Source organism: Nerophis ophidion, linkage group LG11 (assembly GCF_033978795.1).
Source record: "Nerophis ophidion isolate RoL-2023_Sa linkage group LG11, RoL_Noph_v1.0, whole genome shotgun sequence".
NCBI classification, from domain to species: domain Eukaryota; kingdom Metazoa; phylum Chordata; class Actinopteri; order Syngnathiformes; family Syngnathidae; genus Nerophis; species Nerophis ophidion.
The window spans coordinates 32,740,607-32,765,564 of NC_084621.1; the positions used below are offsets into that span (position 1 = coordinate 32,740,607).

General features: G+C 38.6%; 1 protein-coding gene across 1 annotated transcript; it reads right to left on the reverse strand.

Moving 5' to 3' along the window:
* Positions 1–1,013: 1,013 nt before the first annotated feature.
* Positions 1,014–24,210, reverse strand: LOC133561411 (meckelin-like). The gene is made up of 28 exons (XM_061914710.1): positions 23,960–24,210; positions 22,897–22,985; positions 22,696–22,786; positions 22,516–22,615; positions 22,241–22,304; positions 21,152–21,223; positions 20,818–20,880; positions 20,566–20,720; positions 20,355–20,463; positions 20,200–20,286; positions 16,712–16,777; positions 16,477–16,630; positions 16,282–16,402; positions 16,090–16,195; positions 14,435–14,491; positions 14,264–14,362; positions 14,086–14,184; positions 13,934–14,020; positions 8,170–8,269; positions 7,971–8,110; positions 7,749–7,889; positions 7,584–7,664; positions 3,600–3,716; positions 3,396–3,512; positions 1,934–2,041; positions 1,759–1,861; positions 1,538–1,680; positions 1,014–1,468 (listed from the first exon to the last, which is right to left on the reverse strand). Exons 1-28 carry the CDS (start codon positions 24,162–24,164, stop codon positions 1,388–1,390), a joined length of 2,955 nt encoding a protein of 984 aa, XP_061770694.1. The 5' UTR covers positions 24,165–24,210; the 3' UTR covers positions 1,014–1,387.
* Between the last annotated feature and the right edge of the window lie 748 nt (positions 24,211–24,958).

Below are 24,958 nucleotides of genomic sequence, written 5' to 3' on the forward strand. Positions count from 1 at the left end.
GAAGTCTGGGCTTCCCTGCTTAGGCTGCTGCCCCCGCGACCCGACCTCGGATAAGCGGAAGATGATGGATAGATGGATGGAGAGATGGAAAGAGACTATATAATATCTTTACTGCACATTTTGGGAAGGTAGTATTTTTCCTCTTGAAGACCTCAGGTGTAGGTTTGTTCATTGTAGAAAAACCAACATTGAGCAGTCAATTGAGCAGTTTCAGGGTCTGTGATAATTATAAGAAGAAAATACATTTAATGGAAAATATTTCATTTATTTTGTCCATTACAATTAACAGTGGAGTTATGCAAACATACGGGTCTCTAAAGTGTTAAAAGTATTAAAAGTATTATTTATATAATATATATTAAGAGGATTCAGCGGTCGAAAATGGATGGATATTAGGAGGATTAATTTACTACATTTGAAATAAATACATATACAGTACAGGCCAAAAGTTTGGACACACCTTTTTATTCAATGTGTTTTCTATATATCCATGACTATTTAGTATTTACATTGTAGATCAAAACTATGAATGAACACATGTGGAGTTATGTGCTTAAAAAAAAAGGTGAAATAACTGAAAACATGTTTTATATTCTAGTTTCTTCACAATAGCCACCCTTTGCTCTGATTACTGCTTTGCACACTCTTGGCATTCTCTAAATGACCTTCAAGAGGTAGTCACCTGAAATGGTTTTCACTTCACAGGTGTGCCTTATCAGGGTTGATTAGTGTAATCTTTAGCTTCATCAAAGGGGTTGGGACCATCAGTTGAGTTGAGATATATATATATATATATATATATATATATATATATATATATATATGTATATATATACATATATATATATATATATATATATATATATATATATATGTATATATATACATATACATATATATACATATATATATACATATACATATATATACATACATATATACATATACATATATATACATACATATATATATATATATATATATATATATATATATATATATATATATATATATACTATAAAAAATGACTTTTTTGTCATTAAGATGTAGAAATTTAGCTCAAATATGCAAAATAATTTTATCCATTTTTTTGACTAAAATATTTTCATTGTCATTATTTTAGAGTAATGACATAGAATATACACACAAAAATGTATATAAAATATACTTTAAAGCCTTACTTCATTCCATGCCTTAAATACAATAATTATGTCTACTTTGTATGACACCGAATAAAAAAAAACACATTTTCATCATGAGAAAATACTTACATTTTACATGATGATCCAGGTTTGTAAAAACTGTGTAAAAATGTAAAAGCAAATACAGGAAAATGACCTAAAATAAACAATACTGGCAGTATGGATTATGTAGATACTACAAATGACTAAATCAGAAATCTGTCATCAACCAGGGTTTTGTTGACAATGTTCCTTCTTCCAAAGACATTGCGAATTCTTTTAAAGATCTGTGAGGAAAAATATCACTTACGTCTCGTGATGACAGTACATGAAATACACGTGCATAAAATACTGACCATTTGCTGCACATAGGTTAGCACGGCTGCAAGCACGAAGCTCTGAGACACTAGGTCGACAACACAGAAGAATAAAGTGTCAAAAATCAGCAGTGTTCCCTCGTTTCCATAATAGAGCACATCGCTGAAGGAGTGGCTTTCGTCTATGGCGGAAAAGAGACATTAAGTAAGTGTGTATCAACAGATATACAGAACAGACTGTCTCCTCTAAAGATGGCCACCATTATAAAAGATGCTCTTGTCATTTGGTTCAAGGAACTCCATGCCCATCACCCTCTCGAATGTTAGTTTGTCCCTCACATAGTAATCCATGTCAGGGTGGGCCTGAGGGGAAAGAAAACATAATGAGACCAGGAAAGATGTGCAAGAACAAATCCAAACCAGTCGGACACTAACATGATCAATGATTGATCCGAGGAAGTGGTTCATGGTGTGGTAAGCCCGGATGTTTGGATCTAACTGGTTGGCTGAGGCTGCGTCTATAAGCCGTGATGGTCCATGGCGCTGGAAATGTATAAAACAAGAATGCAGGACTGGAATACATATTGCACAGGTCAGGAAATATATCTTTTAAACTTAAGCAATTTGTTGACATTGTAGCCTTTTTCTATAATCTTAACAGAACTGCTGCACTTATGTCTTGTATGTCTGACTCTTGTTGATGCTGTATTCCCCACAAAACTGCAATGTCATTGTTGAATTTGCATAATTGGACAAAGCGCTCTGCAAAAAGTGATTACAAAGCATTAAAAGCAGGAAAAATATATTTAAAACTACAAATGTTTCTTTTGTTGCTTCTTGAAAGTTACAGACAAAATGGTGGCGGGCCCTAAAGAAGAGCGAAGTCGCCAAAAGACCCTTCACTGATTTGTAGCTTTTTAGAAAAAGAAAAAAAATAGAGATATTAGATTATCACTAAATATATCAAAAAAGTTGCTAAGTTGGCAACATCGGTCTCTCCTGTTCTATCTTTTTATGTTCTGGCTGACCAGGTACATTATATTGTGTTTGTGAGATTGGCAACACTAAATTGGCCCCAGTGTGTGAATGTGAGTGTAAATGTTGTCTGTCTCTCTGTGTTGGCCCTGCAATGAGGTGGCGACTTGTCCAGGGTGTACCCCGCCTACCGCCCGAATGCAGCTGAGATACGCTCCAGCGCCCAACCCGCGACCCAAAATGGATAAGCAGTAGAAAATGGATGGATGGAGTTAGGGCAAAACAGTAGTACTTGTGGCGGGTATGGGAAACACTGCTTGACAACGTTTATAGCAACAAAAAAGAATTAGCAATATATTTACAAAATAAAATTGGTGTATTTTGTTAGTTGTCCTGGTAGAATACAGTTTAATACTTATTTTATTCTGAAGCTGTTCCAGCCCCTCCTTTCTGCCCAAGGGTCAAACCGGGTCCCTGGATTGAGAGGCGAGAGCGCTAGAAAACGAGTTAAAAGCCACAGCTGGCATCTCATTGTCAAGCGCAAACTCTACACTCTAGCTGAAATCCGTTACGCTTACTTTAAACTGAACAGGAAGTAACAATGTGCAGGTTGATGCTGTGTAACTAAACATTAGTTATGTTGCTGTTGTCGTTTTACGCTGCATAGTGATAATGATGAAGTTAACAATACTACAACTCATGTACACATAAAGTGACCCTTTTTTTGCTTCTCAAATTGTCATCAACAAATCAAAAAACTTGACCAAAAATATCCACGTCGGCTTAAGTGGGGACTTTTTAGTAATATGGAAAACAAGGAGAGCAAGATCGGTTGGTCGACTTGGACGGGTTGTCATTATAAAGAAGATGCACAATATACACATTTATCTTTGCAACATTCATGGTGGAGAAAATTACTAACCCTGGTGAAGGACTCCCGTATCTTGTCGTAATGGGACCGCAGTCGGATGGAAAGGGCAACCTGGAATGTCTGGATGTCTGTGTTGGGAAGAAGACCTCTTTGGCCACACATTGACTCCTTGATGCCGGAAAGAGTAAACATAAGAATAACGCATATTAAAACTCTACTTAAAATAAAAACAATACAGTCTATCAGTGGATGTACCGCTTCTCTCCTCAAATTATTGCTCATCTCCTCCATGTCTGTATCAGCATGGCCATGCACTGAGCGCCCATGGATGTAGTAGCCAAAGCAGCGGTGAGGTAACAGCAGCACTGAAATCTGCATAAAACAAAACTTGGTGTTTTAATTTTTTGTTTTTGTACTGACCACCAGTATTAACAGAGTATTTAATGTAGTTCCTTATCAAAGTTAATAGTACACAATAACTACAAAAAAACAAAAACTACTATCTACTACTCTTTTTAAATGTTTTGTTTGTTTACTCTTAAAGTCCTCCAGTGTCCAGGGAATTTTTACCCGAGTTTGTAAACATTAACAAAAATAATATTTTGAGAACATAAAAATCATTGACCTTACTAGTCCAGTATCAATCATATTTCTTCCTGCTCAATATTTTTGAGGGTTTTGGTGAAATTGAAGCTTTCCCCCCATTTTTCACATCGTCCTGTGCTTTCTTTTCCACTGATGACACCTCCTGCAGGTGGGGCCTTGCAGCCATGTAAGTTTCAAAAGGTGGTTTACTTAGGGGGTATTTTTGGCATTTTAAACCATTTTTCAACCTTCTCAATGCATTCTTTCTAATGTTTATTGACCTTTGGAAACCATTCAGAATTAACGGCATCAGGGATTCATGTAAAGCAGAAAGCATAGATTAGAATAGATTAGATATTACTTTATTTATTCCTTCAGGAAAATTAAAATTATCTTCAGACTTGCATTAAAACATTAAGTTGAGATTTGACCAGTGACATATTTTTTCATCTTTCATTAGCTCTTTGAGAGACAAAGTCAGACATTTTATTTAATTCACAATTATTTTGCGTTCTTTTTCAATTATTTCGATTTTTATTCATCATGGCCTTTTCCTTGAATTATTTTTCTTTTGATGGATGTGCAGCAAGTTAGGGGGGTTGTAAGCCACATATTTTGCATGAACGACGCTTCCTGCATTGTCGGCTGATATGCCGACAAGCAACCAAAGCAAACTCTATTATTTGTTAAGATATTAATCTTTTCAATGTAGGCTTTCCTCTCCAATAGAGGGCATGACTCCAGCGTGTGTCCGTCCAATAGACGGCATGACTCCAGGGTGTGTTCAAAATGTTTACAGTAGACGCACGCAATCTCCGATTCATCCCTTGTCTTGTATGGTTGAGCCTTTTTTTTAAATTGTTGTAACAATGTGGAAAAGTCAAGGATTTTGTTCTACCGCCGTGCTTGACTGCCACCAGCGTTGGAGCATCCAGTCTGTCTCCAGTTATATGGTTGCTTTCAGATCACAGTGAGCCTGATGGCTGATGTATTCAAGTCGAACTGATTATATACATCAGGGTGTCCAAACTTTTTCCACTGAGGGCCGCACACTGAAAAATTAGAGCATGCGGGGGCTATTTTCATAATTTTTATTTTAAAAACCAATACAATATATGTATAAAAAATATACAATCAGTCCTCCAACGGTTTTGGTAAAAAAAAAAATTAAAAATGTGTCATTATTCAGTATTATAATTGTTATTATTATGCAAGTTTTAAATCTCTAGATCAACATTAGAAAAAAAAAAAAAGGAAAAAACACAAAATATGCAATATTTTCACACAATACCTTTTTTAGGTGGAATATTTGAGATTATATAATAATTGGAGCCTTAATTTTGGATTTAGATTCATTATTATTTTTGACCAATGACACTTAAAAACAAATCACACTAAAATAATTGGGAATCCAAAAGTGTCCTACTTATTAAAGTGTTAAAAAACAAATTATTCATTTTTTTTACTGTTTACTTTTTAGCACAGTAATCTCGAGATCAACTTCAAATATATCCGTCAATTTTAAGTGTTATTGTTGTTTATGTTTTGTTTGTTTTTTTTTAGGCCCTTCTTTAAAAAAAACAACTCGGTTTTTTATATGGCAAAACACAAAATATGCAACATTTTCCCCCTAAAATATCTCAAAGTGGAATATTTAATGAGACGTAATCGAAGCCTTGAATAGGTCAATAATTCAAAATGAAATTGATTTTGATTCATTATTATTTTTTAAAGAAAGAAACAGCCTGCATGGCAGCTTTGTGTTATAAGACTATAAAAATGGGACCCATTACCCCCCTGCTTGGCACTCAGCATTAAGGGTTGGAATTGGGGGTTAAATCACCATAAATTATTCCCGGACGCGGCACCGCTGCTGCCCACTGCTCCCCTTACCTCCCAAGGGGTGATCAAGGGTGATGGGTCAAATGCAGAGAATAATTTCGCCACATCTAGTATGTGTGTGACAATCATTGGTACTTTAACTTTTAATAAGAGTACGCATTGCAACAATTTCTTGTTACATTTCACCTGTTTGCTCTTTTATACCACTTTTTATGTTTTTAATTTTTTTCAATTGTATTCTTAAAATGTGCCGTAGGGTCGTTAAAAAATGACCCGCGGGCCGCAAATGGCCCCTGGGCCGCACTTTGGACACCCCAGATATACATCCTTCATCCCATTACACCTTACCTTATGTCAGTTACATGCAGTATACTGGCTGATACAATGCTTTTACACTAACATCCATCCATTTTATATATCACTTATCCTCACCTGGGTCGCAGGTAAGCTAGAGCCTTCACACACCAACAGTTGTTTTATTGTCCTCTTTCTACACACTTATTAATCTTCTTGCTATTACCTAAATATGGATATCTGTATGGATTTTAAATATTTCGCTTACTTTTTGCTGTAATGCTACACTTCTTTAACTTTACTAAGCACTTATTTTATCTCCTTGTGTAACATGTTTAGCCTTGTGCTAATAATGGTACTTGACAATAATACTTAAGATACTAAGAAATGCAGTTTATTTGCCGCAATGTAGGCAATTACTATTAACTATGGGGAGCTTCTCTACACTGTGTATGGAGACACATATTTAGCTGCTAGTCGCGGGACTGAAAATAAATAGTGTCAGCCAGAGGAGATCAGAAGTTTTTGATTGGCACTATAAAGGCATTAATAGGCAATGGCGATCAGCAATTTTTTTCCTGACAATTGGCCCACACTAGTTGGTGGCCGATCGATCAGCACATTAATGGTATAGACACTTGTTGATATTGTCATATTAAGAATGTTCAAATTTTCACAAATAACTTTTTTTTTTTTTTTTTTTAAATCAGGGCTGTTGGCACTTTGATGATAAAAAGGTATTGCAATCATGTATTTATATACACAGGTTAATCATCTAATTCATTTTGACATCACATGCTCCTACTTTAGCGGCATCAGTGATCATCATTTTGGATTTTCAATACATATGCCAGTGCAAAGATGAGATAAGAGACTGGTGGGCTTGCTGGCAAATTTGCCATAGAAATAAACCCAGACTATATATATGTATATATATATATATATATATATATATATATATATATATATATATATATATATATATATATATATATATATATATATATATACACACACACACACACACACACACACACACACACACACACACACACACACACAAAATAATTGTTTCCAAGTTTTGAGGAAATAAATGTATTTAAGTAAAACATTTAAAAAAAAAAATGTATATGACATTTTGAAAATAAAATAGCATTTGTGTCCTAATACTGGGGCATTTTCCTAAAGTTAGCAAGTAATATAACGTGATTCCTCAAAATTTAAAACGGTGCTTAATCTTAAATTGCTTTTGACAGGACTAATACAAACATTTATTGTTATGTGTCATGTGGTACATTCTATTCATAAACATCATCAACAAATCAAAAATCGCAAAATCATTCAAATATGTTGAACATTTAAAAAAAAAAAAAATATTGCCTTTAGCAATACTGTACGGTATTGGTAACAGATAATACCCAAACTTGAAATATTGCCCACCCAAACCACCAAGTGCAAATGTACACTCACTGTTTGTCATTTGTAGAAATCATAAAAACAATAATAATTCTGACTCACATTACTGATGGAGCAGAGATCCACAAACTGGCGGATTTTGTCTTCCACAAAATGCTCATAAAACACAGTGAAGAAAATCACCTGCATTGATAAATGATTAGATTTATTAGGTGTATGTTTTTTTTACATTCTTAAAATATGTGAGAAATAACTGAAAAGTATCACCTGCAGAAGTCCAAAGCAGAGCCATAGCGTTGCTGTCAGGCCGTAGCGCATGATCATGCTGTGTGAAGGCGTGTACGCATGTGGAGGGCGCTGTAAAGTTGGCCAGGGGTCTCTCAGGGCCAAGTTAGAAAAGCCCAACACCTAAATAAATCAAGCAGGGTGAAATTGAATTGAAGGAACAAAGGGATTCAAGTAAAAATAAGTATGCAGACGTAGAAGTACTTCAAGGAAGAAAAGCACAGCCATGATCTGAAATGTCGGACGTATCTTGCGGATGGTTTGGATCTCATTCCACTCATTGGCCACAAAGTATGTCCTCCAGATGCTGACAGGAGATGGATCACGCTTCTGCTCACCATTGGCTAACAACAGACGTAAATAATATTACAACCATTTTAAAAGTATTTTACATGATAATCACCTGACACAGTCTTGCTAGGTTTGCTGCGTGGTCTCTCCCAGTCAATAAAGAAGACATCAACAGACAACTGCACTATCAGCTTGTGGAGGAACTGGACTGCCTAGACACACAATAAGAATGCATCATTTGTAGCAGAAGGACAGTCTAGCTAAGGATGGGTACAGTTCACATTTGAACCGATACAGTACTGATTCCTGGTATATGGGAATCGATACTGGTACTCAACGGTACCAATTTTCAAAAGTTTTGTGTTTTAATAATTTTTAATTGTTATGTGTGTGAATGTGAGTGTGAATGTTGTCTGTCTGTCTGTGTTGGCCCTGCGATGAGGTGGCGACTTGAAGACAGGACTAATACAAACATTTATTTGTATTAGTCCTACCTCAGAATGCAGCTGAGGTAGGCTCCAGCACCCCCCGCCACCCCGAAAAGGACTGTGGAAGAAAATGGATGGATGGATGGATGTTTGAAAATAATATTTGTTTTTTTAATGTAACTTGAAAGGGAATAAGCGGTAGAAAATGGATGGATGGATGGATGGACACAATACAGATAATTCCTGGTATCTGGGAATTGATACCCAATTGGTATCCGACATTACCAATTTTTGGTACTTTGGTGTTTTAATACATTTGAATTGTTTGATAAAATAATGTCGTTTTTTAATGTAACATTTAAATATGAGCTGATTATGATAACTGTGCTGTCCAGTTGTCTGTTTTATAGTAACATTTTAATCTAATTTGCGATGCAGTTGTACTTCCAAGACCATAGATGCCAGTACTGTATACGATATTTATGGTGTATTGTCTACCTAGGAAGTAGCTTTTTCTATGAAGCTGATTGGGTTAGGTTGCGCCCTACACAGTGTTTATACTGTAAGCATTGTGCTTATTAAAAACCAACTGGTCGATTGTAACATTCATCTTAGTTGTAGTTTTCATTACCAAATTTGGAGCTGTTGAAATCACCATGTAAAAAAGCTAATGTGAATAGTAGCCTGTCTACGACTAATCAAAAGTGAAATTGGAATAAAGCTAGCGCATTTTGGAAGAGTGGCACTTTAGGTTAGAGTTTTTTTTACCAAGCATAAAGTCCACCATGAGTCCTGCTTGAGTGATCGTTTCCTTGATTGCTACCTAATGCTAATGATGATGGGCACGCATGGCCATTAAAGCGCTTTTACATTGTGAAACCCATTATCTAAATGTTTTTAAACTACAATTATACCAAGTGTGGGTGGCATGGGGAGCATGGTGGGTAAAGTGGCAACAGTAACTAAAGCAATTTCAGTGAAAAAAATGAAGAGAACATAAAAGTTGCATGTGGACCAAGGAACTACAATAAGAGTCATGCCTGACTACCTAACGGTAGTGAGAGCATTATCTGATGGCTAAATATTCCGGTCAGATGTTCTACCTCTATAAATATTATAGACATTCTACAGAGGAAGCGTAATTTGAAATGTAAATCAGTGTTTAGAATTTTAAGTTAGCATTTTTTGACGGGGTAGGTTAAATCCATAGACAGCGCTATCGAATTACGCGACTGGTAGCTTTTTTCTACAAAGCAGCTAATTTCGACAGAAAACTGGATGTGAGGTCACAAGCAACAAAATTATCTAAATATAGCACCATTTAATTTTACGTGAATCGACAGCCGGTAGTACCGACAAAATTTGGTCAGTGTCTAAAAAAGTACCAAATTCGGTACCCACTGCACTTTTTTTTCAATCATTATGAAAGAAATGACGACAGATGTGTTTTTTTTTTTAAGCATTCTAACTTGTAAATAAACGTAAATAAAAGTCTGCTTAGAGCGCAGTCAAAGGGAAGTCCTCTATTCCATCCTTAATACCCAATAAATAACCGCCCACAATAGTCCATTTATATTTCATGACTTGAATATTAACCAATAGGGCTGTGAATCTTTGGGCATTGCACAATTCGATTTGGTTCGATCCTAGGGGGTAACGATTCTATTCAGAATCAATTCTTGATTCAAAACAACTTTCGATTCAAAATCAATACTTTTTTAATACCGTATGATACCAGTTTTATGATTAACTACATTACTCCATAAAATAGTTAACAGCTCTGATAAATTACTATATTACTTAAAAGAAACTTGGTTTTGTGAAATTAAATTTTACCCAAACATTTATTAAATCCAACAATTTTCTTTCACGTCGCGGGGGCAGCAGCCTAAGTAGAGAAGCCCAGACTTTTCTCTCCCCAAACACTTTTGCCCAGCTCCTCCAAGGGGATACCAAGGCATTCCCAGGCCAGCCGGGAGACATAATCCTTTCAACGTGTCCTGGGTCTTCCCCGTGTCCTAAACACCTCCTCAGGGAGGCGTTCGAGTGGCATCCTGACCAGATGCCCAAACCACCTCATCTGGCTCCTCTCGAAGTGGAGGAGCAGCGTCTTTACTTTGAGCTCCTCCCTGATGACAAAGCTTCTCACCCTGTCACTTAGGGAGAGCCCGGTACCCCGATGGAGGAAACTAATTTCGTACGGGATAAATTGAGAGCTTTGCCTTCCGGCTCAGCTCCTTCTTTATAACACCTCCTCAGGGAGGCGTTCGAGTGGCATCCTGACCAGATGCCCAAACCACCTCATCTGGCTCCTCTCGAAGTGGAGGAGCAGCGTCTTTACTTTGAGCTCCTCCCTGATGACAAAGCTTCTCACCCTGTCACTTAGGGAGAGCCCGGTACCCCGATGGAGGGAACTAATTTTGTACGGGATAAATTGAGAGCTTTGCCTTCCGGCTCAGCTCCTTCTTTATTACAACGGATCAATACAGTGTCCGCATTACTGAAGACAACGCACCTATCCGACAGTTGATCTCACGATCCACTCTTCCCTCACTCGTGAACAAGACTCCGAGGTACTCTAACTCCTCCACTTTGGGCAAGATCTCTTCTCCAACCAGGAGATGGCACGCCACCCTTTTCTGGGCGAGAACCATGGACTCGGACTTGGAGGTGCTGATTCTCATCCCAGTCGCTTCATACTCGGCTGCGAAACAATCCAGTAAGAGTTGAAGATCCTGGCCAGATGAATCCATCAGGACCATATCATCTGCAAAAAGCAGATACCAAATCTTGCAGCCACCAAATCGGATCCCATTAACGCCCTGACTGTACCTAGAAATTCTGTCCATAAAAAGTTATGAAAAGAATCGGTGACAAAGGGCAGCCTTGGCGGAGTCCAACGCTCACTTAAAACGGGTCCAAATTACTGTCGGCAATGCGGACCAAGCTCTGACACTGATCATATCTGACCGCCACAATTAGACAGTCTGATACCCAATGCTCTCTGAGCACTCCCCACAGGGACAAGGTCGAATGCCTTCTCCAAGTCCACAGCACATGTAGACTGGTTGGGCAAACTCTCATGCAACCTCAAGGACCCTGCCGAGAGTATAGACCTGGTCCACAGTTCCACGACCAGAACGAAAATAGTTGAAACACACCCTCCATTTCCACTTTTTAAAATAAAGGAACCACCACCCAGGTCTGCCAATCCAGAGGTATTGCCCCCGATTACCAAGCAATGTTGTAGAGTCTTGTCAGCCTACAGCATCCAGAGCCTTAAGGAACTCCGGGCAGATCTCATCCACCCCTGGGGCCTAAGCCCCAGAAATAGGAGAGGCCACTCCTATAACTCACTACTTCCTCATAGGAAGATGTGTTGGTGGGATTGAGGAGGTCTTCGAAGTATTCCCTCCACCGATACACAACATCTGCAGCACAGCATTCTCACCATACACGGTGTTGACAGTGCACTGCTTCCCCTACCTGAGGCGGCGGCTGGTGGTCCAGAATCACTTCGAAGCCGTCCGGAAGTCGTTATTCCATGTCAAATACAAATAAGGTGACAAGAGAACTATCCAACACTTCTCTTTTCTAAAGTAAATCTGTTTAGCAGATGTGGCAACAACATGATTTGCCTGAGGCGTTGAACAAGACATATTTAAAAAAACAAAACATATATAACAGGGACGGCGTGGCGCAGTGGGGAGAGTGGCCGTGCGCAACCCGAGCGTCCCTGGTTCAATTCCCACCCAATACCAACCTCGTCACGTCCGTTGTGTCCTGAGCAAGACACTTCACCCTTGCTCCTGATGGGTGCTGGTTGGCGCCTTGCATGGCAGCTCCCTCCATCAGTGTGTGAATGTGTGTGTGAATGGGTAAATGTGGAAGTAATGTCAAAGCGCTTTGAGTACCTTGAAGGTAGAAAAGCGCTATACAAGTACAACCCATTTATTTATTTATTTATATATATATGGGACGGCGTGGGGCAGTGGGAGAGTGGCCGTGCGCAACCCGAGGCTCCCTGGTTCAAATCCCACCTAGTACCAACCTCGTCACGTCCGTTGTGTCCTGAGCAAGACACTTCACCCTTGCTCCTGATGGGTGCTGGTTGGCGCCTTGCATGGCAGCTCCCTCCATCAGTGTGTGAATGTGTGTGTGAATGGGTAAATGTGGAAGTAATGTCAAAGCGCTTTGAGTACCTTGAAGGTAGAAAAGCGCTATACAAGTACAACCCATTTATTTATTTATTTATATATATATGGGACGGCGTGGGGCAGTGGGAGAGTGGCCGTGCGCAACCCGAGGCTCCCTGGTTCAAATCCCACCTAGTACCAACCTCGTCACGTCCGTTGTGTCCTGAGCAAGACACTTCACCCTTGCTCCTGATGGGTACTGGTTTGCGCCTTGCATGGCAGCTCCCTCCATCAGTGTGTGAATGTGTGTGTGAATGGGTAAATGTGGAAGTAGTGTCAAAGCGCTTTGAGTACCTTGAAGGTAGAAAAGTGCTATACAAGTACAACCCATTTATTTATATTTATTTATAAAAAAAACAATATATACATATACTTTTAAATACATTTCAGTTTTTTTTTAAATACATTTTTGATTTTTTTGGATCAATTAAGAAAAGTTACAAGTAAGAATTGCGGTTAATTTGAAAATCTATTTGTTTTTGGACACCCCTATTAAGCACGTATTAGTGATAATGTTATTATAAGGGCTAACACGGAAAAACTATTTACAGCGGCGCCATAATCACAAGCTTGTGTGCCAATGTTGACATGATCGATCGACTGATGAGCTGCTTCATTGCTCGTCAAACTTAATTGTAGATCATAAATCATGGACAGTAGAAGGACAAGGACATATTCCAACAAGTTTGTAAACTTTGACAGCCAATTTAGACTCGACAATAGCGAGACCGACATGAAAAGACGCTTAGTTCCACCCCGCTATTCTTCGCAAGGATTATGAATCATTCATGTGCTTCATCTAAATAGGAATATATAAACATCCTAGCAGTCGGCATCCCAATGACTGTAAGTGATGTTGAATTATGTTTGTGGGCTCTCATAAAGTCTGCATTGAGCAGTAATCAGTGGTTAAGGTGCCGCGTATGCTTAAAATGAGCAAAATACATAAATATTAAATGTAATTATAAATGTGTCTGTTACAACATTACAATTATACGTACATCATGTGTATAAAACCTTAATGGAAGTGTTTTGATATTATTTAAGGCCTTTATAGGCAGAGTAGAGTGTCTCCCGTGGGCTCCATTGTAAGCATACTTTTGATTGCATTTATTTACTATTTAGAATACATTAAAAACTATTGTCATGTCTTTCATAATGATTGTAAACGATAGGCAACAATTAAAAAAAAAAATTGCAGTTCCCCTAAAGTCTCACTTTTCTAGCTTTGTTCACCTTTGGCATGTCTCACCTTGAGTGCAAAGGCACAACTGATGTATGTCACAAACTGCTCTTCTTGTTGAGGCAGTGGCAACAACACTGATGCCTGCTGCTGGGCCTGGAAAAAATAGCCGTCAGATGTGTCCTATGTTCTGTAAAATTCCGCATATAAGTATTGTATACCTTGTAAAGGATGAGCCAGTAGAGTCCAGTTCCCACAGTGACGGCAAGGAAAACATTGGCCAGATCTCCGGCGTAAAACAAGAAAAACATCAGCATGGTCTAAAAGCGGCAAGGGGTAAAGAAACAACTTTTGACATGGAAATGTCAAGTCTGTTAATGGCAAACATTCTAACTATACCCTCAAATCAACAATAGGTGAGGCAATCCTCCTCTTCCAACTGACTGTCTTCAGCACTGATAAGAGCACAGACAGACCAGCCAACACACCTAAAGCAGTCTGTGCACACACAATCAGGGTAATCACTATTACAATGATTCACGTTAGAAATAACTTTTAGTTTGAACTCACATTGGTCTTCATTCGAGCCTCACTTTGATCCATCTCATACTCCAAAGCAAAGCTCATCTACAGAAGGAGAGAAGTTTTAAATATAACCTCCGTCAGCAGCACTCATTATTACTAAGAAGTAGTATCACACCAGATCCAGCAGATAGCATTGTTTACATATTGTCTTTTAGAAAAGGGTTAGTTAATTGCGAAAATATTATTTATGTTATAAATTATTTGATAACCTTAAAGTTTTTAACAGGACAACAACTTACGAATAAACCCTAGGTAAATTTTTAGATTTATAAAAAGGCACAGGAGTCAAACTCAAGGCCCAAGGGCTAGATCTGGCCCTCCACATCATTTATGTACAGATTTACCAATCATACTTTATCAAATGCAAACGTTTTGATTTACGGACTATTTAAATGAGCAAACTATGTCTCTGTGCATGAACCATGTTGTTGTGTAGGATTGCTTCATTCTCTCATTTTGTGTCCGGCTATCAGCCATTTTGTGCTTGCCTGTATTAAAAAAAAAATTACACACATCAGCAAGTTTTTAATTGTGATGCGAACAGACTTTTCTGGAAAAATAAGCCAAAACGGACTTATTTTTCACAACGTCTCGTTCAGCGGCGTCTCTTTCTAATGAGCACGCGCACATACGCGCGCACACGCCTCCTTCTCCCCTTGTCAGCTCCTCCTTTTGTCAGCTGTTCATTTGCCGATGACAATTAAAAGAGGATTTAACTTTTTTAAATGTTTGTTATTGTAGCAATATGGTTGTCAAAGTTATGGATGTTTGTGATTTCTGAACATTTGTGGAGGCACCAAAGGGATTTCTATGTGTGTGCACATGTTGGCCAGAGCAGCACATACAGAAAACAGTTGAGGTTGTCATTGTTGTTGCTGTTGTTGTTTTGGCTTGTTAATAAAGAGATAGTTGATCTATCACACATTGTTATGTTTGTTTGATATATAATAGTGTATATATAGCACAAACCGCTACAAACTTTCACTAAAATATGGACTTTGGTTGAGGCTGGAGCCCATTATTTATACTTACATTGTTTCTTATGGCGAAATCTGCTTTATTATACAAACGTATTGAATTAAGAACCCTGCTTAAGAACCAATTGAGTTCATAAATCATAAATAGAGAATTGAGGTGGTGGTTCACAGAGTAATGCTGATCAAGTTAACATCCATAATGTCTAATCAATCTCACACCATGCACGGCACTGTGGAGGCCCGGCATGAGTAGCTCCTTCAGCATTAGACTGTTACATCCACAGTGCAAGAAGAAGCGCTATCACAAGTCCTTTCTACCCACGGCCATAAGACTTAACAACACACTTATGTGATTACTGTGATGTTTTTTTCTCGTGGTGTGCTATACCAATGATAGTGTTTTTTTTATTGTATATGATCTTCTATCTATATATATTTGTGAGCAATATGTAGTATGTATTGGTATTTTTTTGTTTTTCCTTATGCTTTACTTCTACTACTGTATGTAAAAAAAAAACTGCACTGCAACAATGTAATCCCCCCATTGTGTGATAAATAAAAGTCTATCCTATCTAAGTTTGTCATTATATGATTCTTATCTGATCATTATTTGCTAAAGTACTGAGTGACATAATTGACCGAACAATGTATGTTATGACTTACAGACACAGTTTGTGTATCGATATCAGTGATGGGAACATCTCTGTATTCCACAGTCAGCAAAGGAGGGAACACCTGACCTTCTTGTGTGTTTGGAACCAACTGGAACCTGCATTCATTCAAGCAAAATACCATCCCTCTGTCACCAGGAAGTGAAAAAAAAAAGTTTTTCTGTCTTGTGTTTGAATGCCACACCTTATTTTGACAGAATTGGCAACACGGATGACTTTCGGAAGGGAATTCATACTATTCTCCCTGCCGCTCAGCGCATCCAGAAGAAATATACGCCGAGACAGGTACCAGCTCTTCATGCTCTCTGTGCAAGGAGTGCGGAAAATAGGATACCACCCCGAAAATATCACACACTGACACATGGAACACAAATCTCACCTTGGTTGATGAAACGTCCGTTGTATTGCTGGTTATACACTAAAACAGGAATAGGGAGAAGTTTTCTGCTGTCTTCTCCACCGAGGTCCATAAATACATCATAAAACAGCGGCTCGGGAAGAGTGTGCAGCAAGTCTGCCACTGAAACATCACACTATACATAAACACATATGAGTCATGTGATCAGTACAAAACTGCTGTGATATCAATGAGTAAACAGGAGCAGTGAACTTACACTTTCTTGGTAAGATGTGCCAAAGCTGAAAGCTGACAATCTTTTGAGGGCAGTTTCTGGACAAATCTACAAACGAGAAGGCAAATACATAAATGTGAATTAGGCTAATCTACAGTATATAATATCCCAAATAAATATATGTGTCTGGTGCTGGAATAAAAAACAGTGGCATTTATTTTTACAGCTAACTTACACTCGGTAGCCACAAACAACATTAGAAAAAAAATAAGTGAGGGGTAGTGAAGTGAAGTGAATTATATTTATATAGCGCTTTTCTCTAGAAAAGCGCTAAATAAATAGAATGGTCATGTAGATTACATTACATTTGTTACAATCCAATTTAACAAAATAATACATTAATTAATACAATTATACGTCTAAATAGAATAACATTTAAAGAAATACAAAATAAAATTAAGAATAAAATCTAATGTTTTGCACTAATTGTTTGCTAGCAATTGGCGAGCCATTTTTCAACCAGCGATTAATGCGCCATGTGTCAATTATAGATTAGCGTGGCATGTGTCAGCAAGCTATTAATGCACAAGTTATCAGATAGCTATCAGTGGTGCTAAACTATATTAGCACCAGCTTAATTTAAAAAACAATTGTATGAAATATACGTAAGTTGGATTTGTATTGGATATGCTTTGGTGTTAATTTTGTATACATTTTACTGTACAGTCACTTTTATAACCCACTTTCTACAAGCAGTTTGTTTGTGAGGTTTTCCCTTCAGATTTAAAATTTAACCACGCCTCACCTTTTTCAATAGTATCAGAATCTCTCTTTTAAAAATGTACACTATTTGTACATCTTGAAAACGAACAACACCGCAATTTTTTTTTTCAGACACAGTCGAAAATACATAATGAGTATATAGATGCACCTGTCACAGCATGAGATACAACTGCACACTCTTGGATTATTACAGAGCTGTATAAAAAATGTCTTTTACCAACATTATATCAGTTAATGTCGGTGTTTTTGTGTACATGCCAAGATTAGCTGAAAAACAATACTTTATCCTACCTTGGCTTGTGTTTCCTCAAACCTGTAGTAATGTCACAATGGCGCAGTCTTTTCCTGTCAGAGTTTAGCGGCTAATCCAATTTCGTAACGGCCCATATTTCCAAAACAGTCCAGTGTTGTAGACACGGAGGCCAATATGACCTAAAATCTATATCAAGATATATTGTAGCCTCCTGCAATGGGATATAATATATATATATATATACATATATATATATATATATATGTATATATATATATATATATATATATATGTATATATATATATATATATATATATATGTATATATATATATATATATATATATATATATATATATATATATATAAAATTTAGTAAGTACATTATAATACAACCATCTCCAAAAAGATTTCAAAGGTTTCTAATTTGGCTGCTGAGGTATGCAGTAAGTGTTATTAAATAAATGATAAATGGGTTGTACTTGTATAGCGCTTTTCTACCTTCAAGGTACTCAAAGCGCTTTGACATTACTTCCACATTTACCCATTCACACACACATTCACACACTGATGGAGGGAGCTGCCATGCAAGGCGCCAACCAGCACCCATCAGGAGCAAGGGTGAAGTGTCTTGCTCAGAACACAACGGACGTGACGAGGTTGGTACTAGGTGGGATTTGAACCAGGGACCCTTGGGCTGCGCACGGCCACTCTCCCACTGCGCCACGCTTTTCAAAACTATTATTAATGTACTTTTTTCTACGTTCACTTCTGTTAAAATGTAATAAGCACTTATTCTTTTGTTCTTTGGATACTTTACATTAGTTTTGGGCGATAATACAAATGTGTGTGTTGATTCAATACAAGGGCAGACAAAAAAGTTAAAAGTACCACTGACAGTCACACACACACACACTAGGTGTGTTGAAATTACCCTCCACATTTGAACCCATCCCCATGTTCTACCAGCTGGAAGGTGAGGGGAGCAGTGAGCAGTAGTGGTGGCCGCGCTCAGGAATCATTTTGTTGATTTAACCCCCAATTCCAACCCTTGATGCTGAGTGCCAAGCAGGGAGGCAATGGGTCCCATTTTTATAGTCTGTGGTATGACTCGGCCGGGATTTGAACTCACGACCTACCGATCTCAGGGCGGACACTCTAACCACAAGGCCACTCAGCAGGATAATGGCAAAAAAATATGAATTCAATATTTATTTAATTATTGGTCACGATTTAAAACCTTTGGTTTTTACCCTTAAAGCTCTCCTGTGTTCAAAATCCTATTTCCTTAAGTTATAAGCAATAACAAAAACAACAAAAACATTTTTGTGAGAAATAAAATTATATATGTAACGTATCAATAACTATCGTTATTTGTGTTATTTTTTTCACATTCAAGGACTCTGGCTTGTGGTTAGCATATCTTCCTATGGTGTGTAGTGTAGCATGTTTAGTTGTTCTTAGCTCCAGTAACATGGTATTTTTAAGATAAGTACTTTAGTTGCTGCCATGGAGGCTGACTTACTAGCAATTTTGCACTGTGGAGCTGTTAAGGACGCGTTCGTTCGCTTGTCGCTGTCACATTTGTAGGACACCATTAAAACATGCTTTATCACAATATAACGATAGTAATAAAAGCTCTATCATCGCCCAAAAGGATACGATTTCTATCTTCCATATGGTGCAACCCTAACGGAAGTATTTATTTAGAATATATCCCAGGTTGAAGCCGAGAGGGAAGGCTGGCAGACAGCAAATACTTGAAATGTCCAAAAAAGTACCAATGGGAAAACCTATCCTTTGTGACCTCTGACCCTTCATCACTGACTATATACTGTAGATGTTGGCTCCTATCCATTTACCTCATGTGCTTTCCGATGGAATAAACCCCTCCAGAGTTCTGGGACCGAAGTTAAAATCAGACCCAGTCTAATAGAAAATATACATGTTATAATTTAAAGATACTACAAGCTCATGCCCAAATGCATGAACCTTATCATGTGTTTTGTCATTTCCCTGCCTTCTCTTTTATGGTGTCTGTTTTTTCTTCAGTCAATTAGTACACAGCGAGGCACACCTGCAACAAATCTCTACCCAGTAGTATTTAAACTCGTCACCGACAGCTAGTCTCTGCCGGTTGTTGTCTCCTGCACCTCCCACGTGCATGTGCCTGATTCACCTTGTCCTGCCTGGTATGTTGTCTCTCCGTATTCCTGAAATTCCTCACCTCTTTGTGTTTGCTTCGTAGCCTCCCTGAGGTAAAGAGGATTTTGTGTTAGACCTTTTGTTGAGCTCAGTGTGCCCTGGCTTTTTCCCCTGCCGACCAGTGAGGGACCTGTTTTTGTTTGCTTATTCATGGTGTGCACTTCTGCCCCATTGCCTTTAGTTACACTTTTTGGACTCATTAAATTGTTTAACTTTTTGTAATTCAACCACGCTTCCCGTCTCTGCATCCTGGGGTCACCTCCTTGATCAAATCCTAACACAGTTCTCACCATTAGATTTGATCCTCCAATGTTTTCCCATCTGAGGAACACTCCTCTGACGTTATAAACGGCAGCAAGCAGCTTAATATCTGTGTTCTGTCCAGGGGGAAAACATAACTTGTCAGTTAAAAGGAAGCTTTTCTGCATTTTGTGATTTAAGTTACCTTGTTTCTTCCCCTGAAACTAAAGCTAACTGGGACTGGATCTGTCTGAAGGACTCGACTTGCAAGTCCAGGTTCGTCGCCGTAGTAAAGCCATGGCAGATTTTGTCTCCTGCACGCAGAAATGATTGGCACCGTCACACATTGTATATCAAGAAATGTACTGTACCTATTGTTGAGTCCTATGAAAGTTTGTGTCTCTTTTTACTCTTACCAGTAGGAAATGTCTTGAGTGGAACTAAAAGCGGCCCGTGATCTGAAGACGGTGTTAAAGAGGCCGCAGGCATCAGTGCTTATTCCGCTAAAGGAGTGCATGTTCATCACGCACATGTTTCCCAGGGCCTGGCACGCAGTGAGGTTGGAGAAGCTCTGTTGACGTATCATTTGTTAACATAGACGATGGAGCTCACACAAAAGGCTACTTTTAACTAGAACTACATTAAATAATCATGAAGATAATAATTACAAGGCAGGCGGCTGCGGATGAGTACAGGTTTTTGACGAACCAGGCAGACAAAACACTGACCTTCTGTAAGGGAAGCACAATCAGAGTACATCAGAAAACAAGGGCAAGATTGAAAAAAACATACAGCCCTGAAATATTATAATATGTGGTGCTTAAGCTTTTAAAAAGAGCCAATCTCGATTAACTTCACATTAGTGCTCATGGTTAACTGCAGCTAGCAGTATGTCTTTACTAGCATAAAAAAACTAAACCCAAAACAGAGTCCAAAAAAAGTTGCCCTTGGCAGAGGTAACAATGAACATAAACATAGAAAGGCAAAAGACAAGAGACTTACCAGCTGAGCAAAGTTGACACTTGGATTGACATTAGTGGCAAGACTGCTCTGAGGTAGACATAACCCGCCTGCCTAAAATAACATAACAAATAACATGTAATAATTTAGCATAGCATAACCACAATATAGTGTTCCTGTTTACGAGGTGTTCAAAATACTGGCTCGCTGTTATGTTATCAAATATCAATGAAACTCGGAATCAAAATAAGTAAAACTTACACAACCCACCAATATTTATCCTATTAGTGTAAGTTATTTTGAAATGTTATTACAATTTCATTTGACTTGTGCTTTTATTGTGTACAATCCATATCCATCTTGTCCACGCATCCATATCCGTATGTTTTGACAAGGGGATCACTAGTTTGTATTTTCCCTTGCCGTAAAAAAATGGTGGCACAGTAAAATATGCAACATTAAGGGCCTGGTTTACCAGGGCAGCGTGGCTCAGATGGTAGAGCATCCTGCCAGAAACGTGAGGGTTCCTCATTCGATTTTAGCTTCCGCCATCCTAGTCACTGCCATTGCGTCATTGAGAGAGACTCTTTACCTTCCTTCTAGTGCCAACCACTGGTTTAAATGCCAACGGCCATCATTTTATAGTACGTATAAAAACAACTAGAATAAAAATATACACATAGTAAAAATGTGAATGCAAACGGGACAGTGAAGAATGGGCTTTTATTTGGTTTGGTTTGTTGCCATTTCTCTGCACTATTTGCCCAACAGAACCGCAATCAATTCTAGTTTTCCTTTTATCATATATTTATAATATACTCCTATCAACCCATGTAATTTATAACCTGATCTATTTACATCCTATATTATTTAAGTCAATGATTATGTACATACTATTGTTCTTGTAGTACACTTTGTACTTATTTTCAAGCACTGCTATATCCTTCCTGGTACAGCAGTAAAAGTGGCACACACATGTACTGTAGGCAGCATGGGCAATTTTCATATAAAAATGGCTCGCAACCGAACAACTGCCAACTGGGATTCAGTTCTCTACAGTCACTTTAAAGAGCCGTTCAAAAGCCTAAAGTCCTTCGTGAACGTCACATTTCTAGTTAGTAGGGAGCTCACCAGCACAGAGGGAGAGTTACACACACAGGAGCTTTTGATAAATGAAGCCTGGCATCTTTCACACCTGAAAGACAGAAAACACATAGAAGATCTTAGTGGTGATGTCCCCGCAAGACAATATTAGAAGACTTTATTGTGCAAATAAAAGAAGACACCAGTGTCATACTGCGATTATTGCTCGTTTTAAACGCTGGGTCAGTCTATTTACTGGTCCACACTGCGTATCTGAGTATATGAGCTTGCTGGGTCTATATTTTAATGTGTGGTACGGATACCTTTCGCCTCTGCGGTTTGGTACCGAGAAAGCTGAAACATTTCCATTGCACATCTCACACACTGCCTCATCCAAAAGGTTCCCGCTGACATCCCTCTCCACTGAAAGAAAAAAAGCCATGGGCAGCCATTTAGATATAAGACCCTTTATGTAGTCAACGTAAGGAATTTGAGGGACCTACCAAGGATGTATCCTGGAGGACATTGGCACTGTCCAGCCACAGTGAGACTACTTGGGCAGCGAATGCACCCAAAACCATCTTTAGTTACTGCCTGGATTCGAATTAAAACAATCGTCAAATCGCACACATGTTTTAGAAAATGCAATGGAAGAACATTTTAAGACACACAGCAATAAATACTTCATTAAAAAAGGTACCTACTGGCTTGTCTCCTGGACAGGACTCACAAGTAATGGACGTCTTCTCAGTTGTGACTGTGCGGAATCCACTTTTGCAAATACAACTCAGACCTGGAAAAGACGGAAAACAACTTTTGATTAGTTTATTTGTGGATAATACAATACGCTCTTATGTTTTTACTCACTTTGCTGTCCGCTATTCCTCACTCTTACAATTACAAGCACATGTGTCAAAATATGCAAATGAGACGATGACACCATTGCCCGCCCCAATGCATTGTTAGATAGATTGCAGTCCTATGGGGAAATACTGCTTCTCAAATACAGTACTTGTCTGTGGGGGTACTTGAGACCATACAAAAATGTGTATACATATATACACACACTTATTTACCACTTGATATTTGGATCTTAATAGATCAAGCCCGGGCTTCACGGTGACACAGGGGTTAGTGCGTCTGCCTCACAATACGAAGGTCTTGAGTAGTCAGGGTTCAATCCCGGGCTCAAGATCTTTCTGTGTGGAGTTTGCTTGTCCTCCCTGTGAATGCGTGGGTTCCCTCCGGGTACTCCGGCTTCCTCCCACCTCCAAAAACATGCACCTGGGGATAGGTTGATTGGCAACACTAAATTGACCCTAGAGTGTGAATGTGTGAGTACATTTTGTCTGTCTATCTGTGTTGGACTGCGATGAGATAGCGACTTGTCCAGGGTGTACAGCGCCTTCCGCCCAAATACAGCTGAGATAGGCCCCTGCGACCCCAAAAGGGACAAGCGGTAGAAATGAATGGATGGATGTCGTCATTAATGAAATAATTGGTTACATTTAAGTTGTTTTTTTTTTATTAGAAAATATTCAATACAAGACTACATTGACTGCTCGAGCAACGTTTCAATAATAAATCAGATGTGAGGATGTGTTCCACATCCTTTTTTTCCAAACAAGCCCAAGCCTTGAAAAACTGGTCAACATTACCACACGACGTCTTTTACTTTTAAACAAAACCCAGCACATATGTAATTTGACACACAAGTAGTAAACAATTTGTGCGTACACAACTGTTTTATTGAGATTATTTACAGACCTCCTGCGTTCTGTTGTTGATTTGGACCACAGTTTGCACACGACAGACTGGAAAAGTCGAAGAACTCGTCGACACTGCAGTTTGAAGGAGTTTCATACGGGATGATATACTGTTGGCCGTGAAGCGAAATAAAATGTATAAAATTAAACACTATGAACCGCACTTCGTATCGGCAATGAAAAGGCAATAGCGTCCCTGTCGCCATGGTGTGGTGGTTTCTTTCCCGTTTTTAAGCGTGAAGCCGTCTTTGCAGTAATGCCGTAGCGCCATCTTGTGTCTCGGAGGACGTCTCAATGCCTCCCGTTGGTAAGCATTTTTTAATATGTTTTTAATGGTAAAGAAAAAAAAACAAATTTAAATTAAATTACCTAAAAATAAACTCAGTCTGCATTAAATATCTTCATCCTGGGGGACGGCCTAAACCCTAAGGGTTTTGATTAATTGAAACTTTATTTTTTTGTGGGTTGCGCAGCTCATTATATATTCCATACCATTGACCACTAAATGGTAACACCCGAATAAGTTTTTCAACTTGTTTAAGTAGGGGTCCACGTTAATCAATTCATGGTTCCTGGTTCAATCCCCACCTTTTACCATCCTAGTCACGTCCGTTGTGTCCTTGAGCATTAAGACACTTCACCCTTGCTCCCGATGGGTCCTGATTAGCGCCTTGCATGGCAGCTCCCACCATCAGACGTGTGTGAATGGGTGAATGTGGAAATAGTGTCAAAGTGCTTTGAGTTCCTTCAAAAAAAGGTAGAAAAGTGCTATACAAGTATAATTCATTTACCATCCTCATTAGTATAATGTTTTGATAATAATTCCTGTTCATGTAAAAATTAAACGTTGGAGGTGCATTTTTAAATCAATACTACAAAAGAGTGTGAATGTTGTCTATCTGTGTTGGTCCTGTGAGGAGGTTGCGACTTGTCCAGGGTGTAGCCCGCCTTCCGCACAAGTACAGCTGGGATAGGCTCCAGCACCCCGAATGGGACAAGC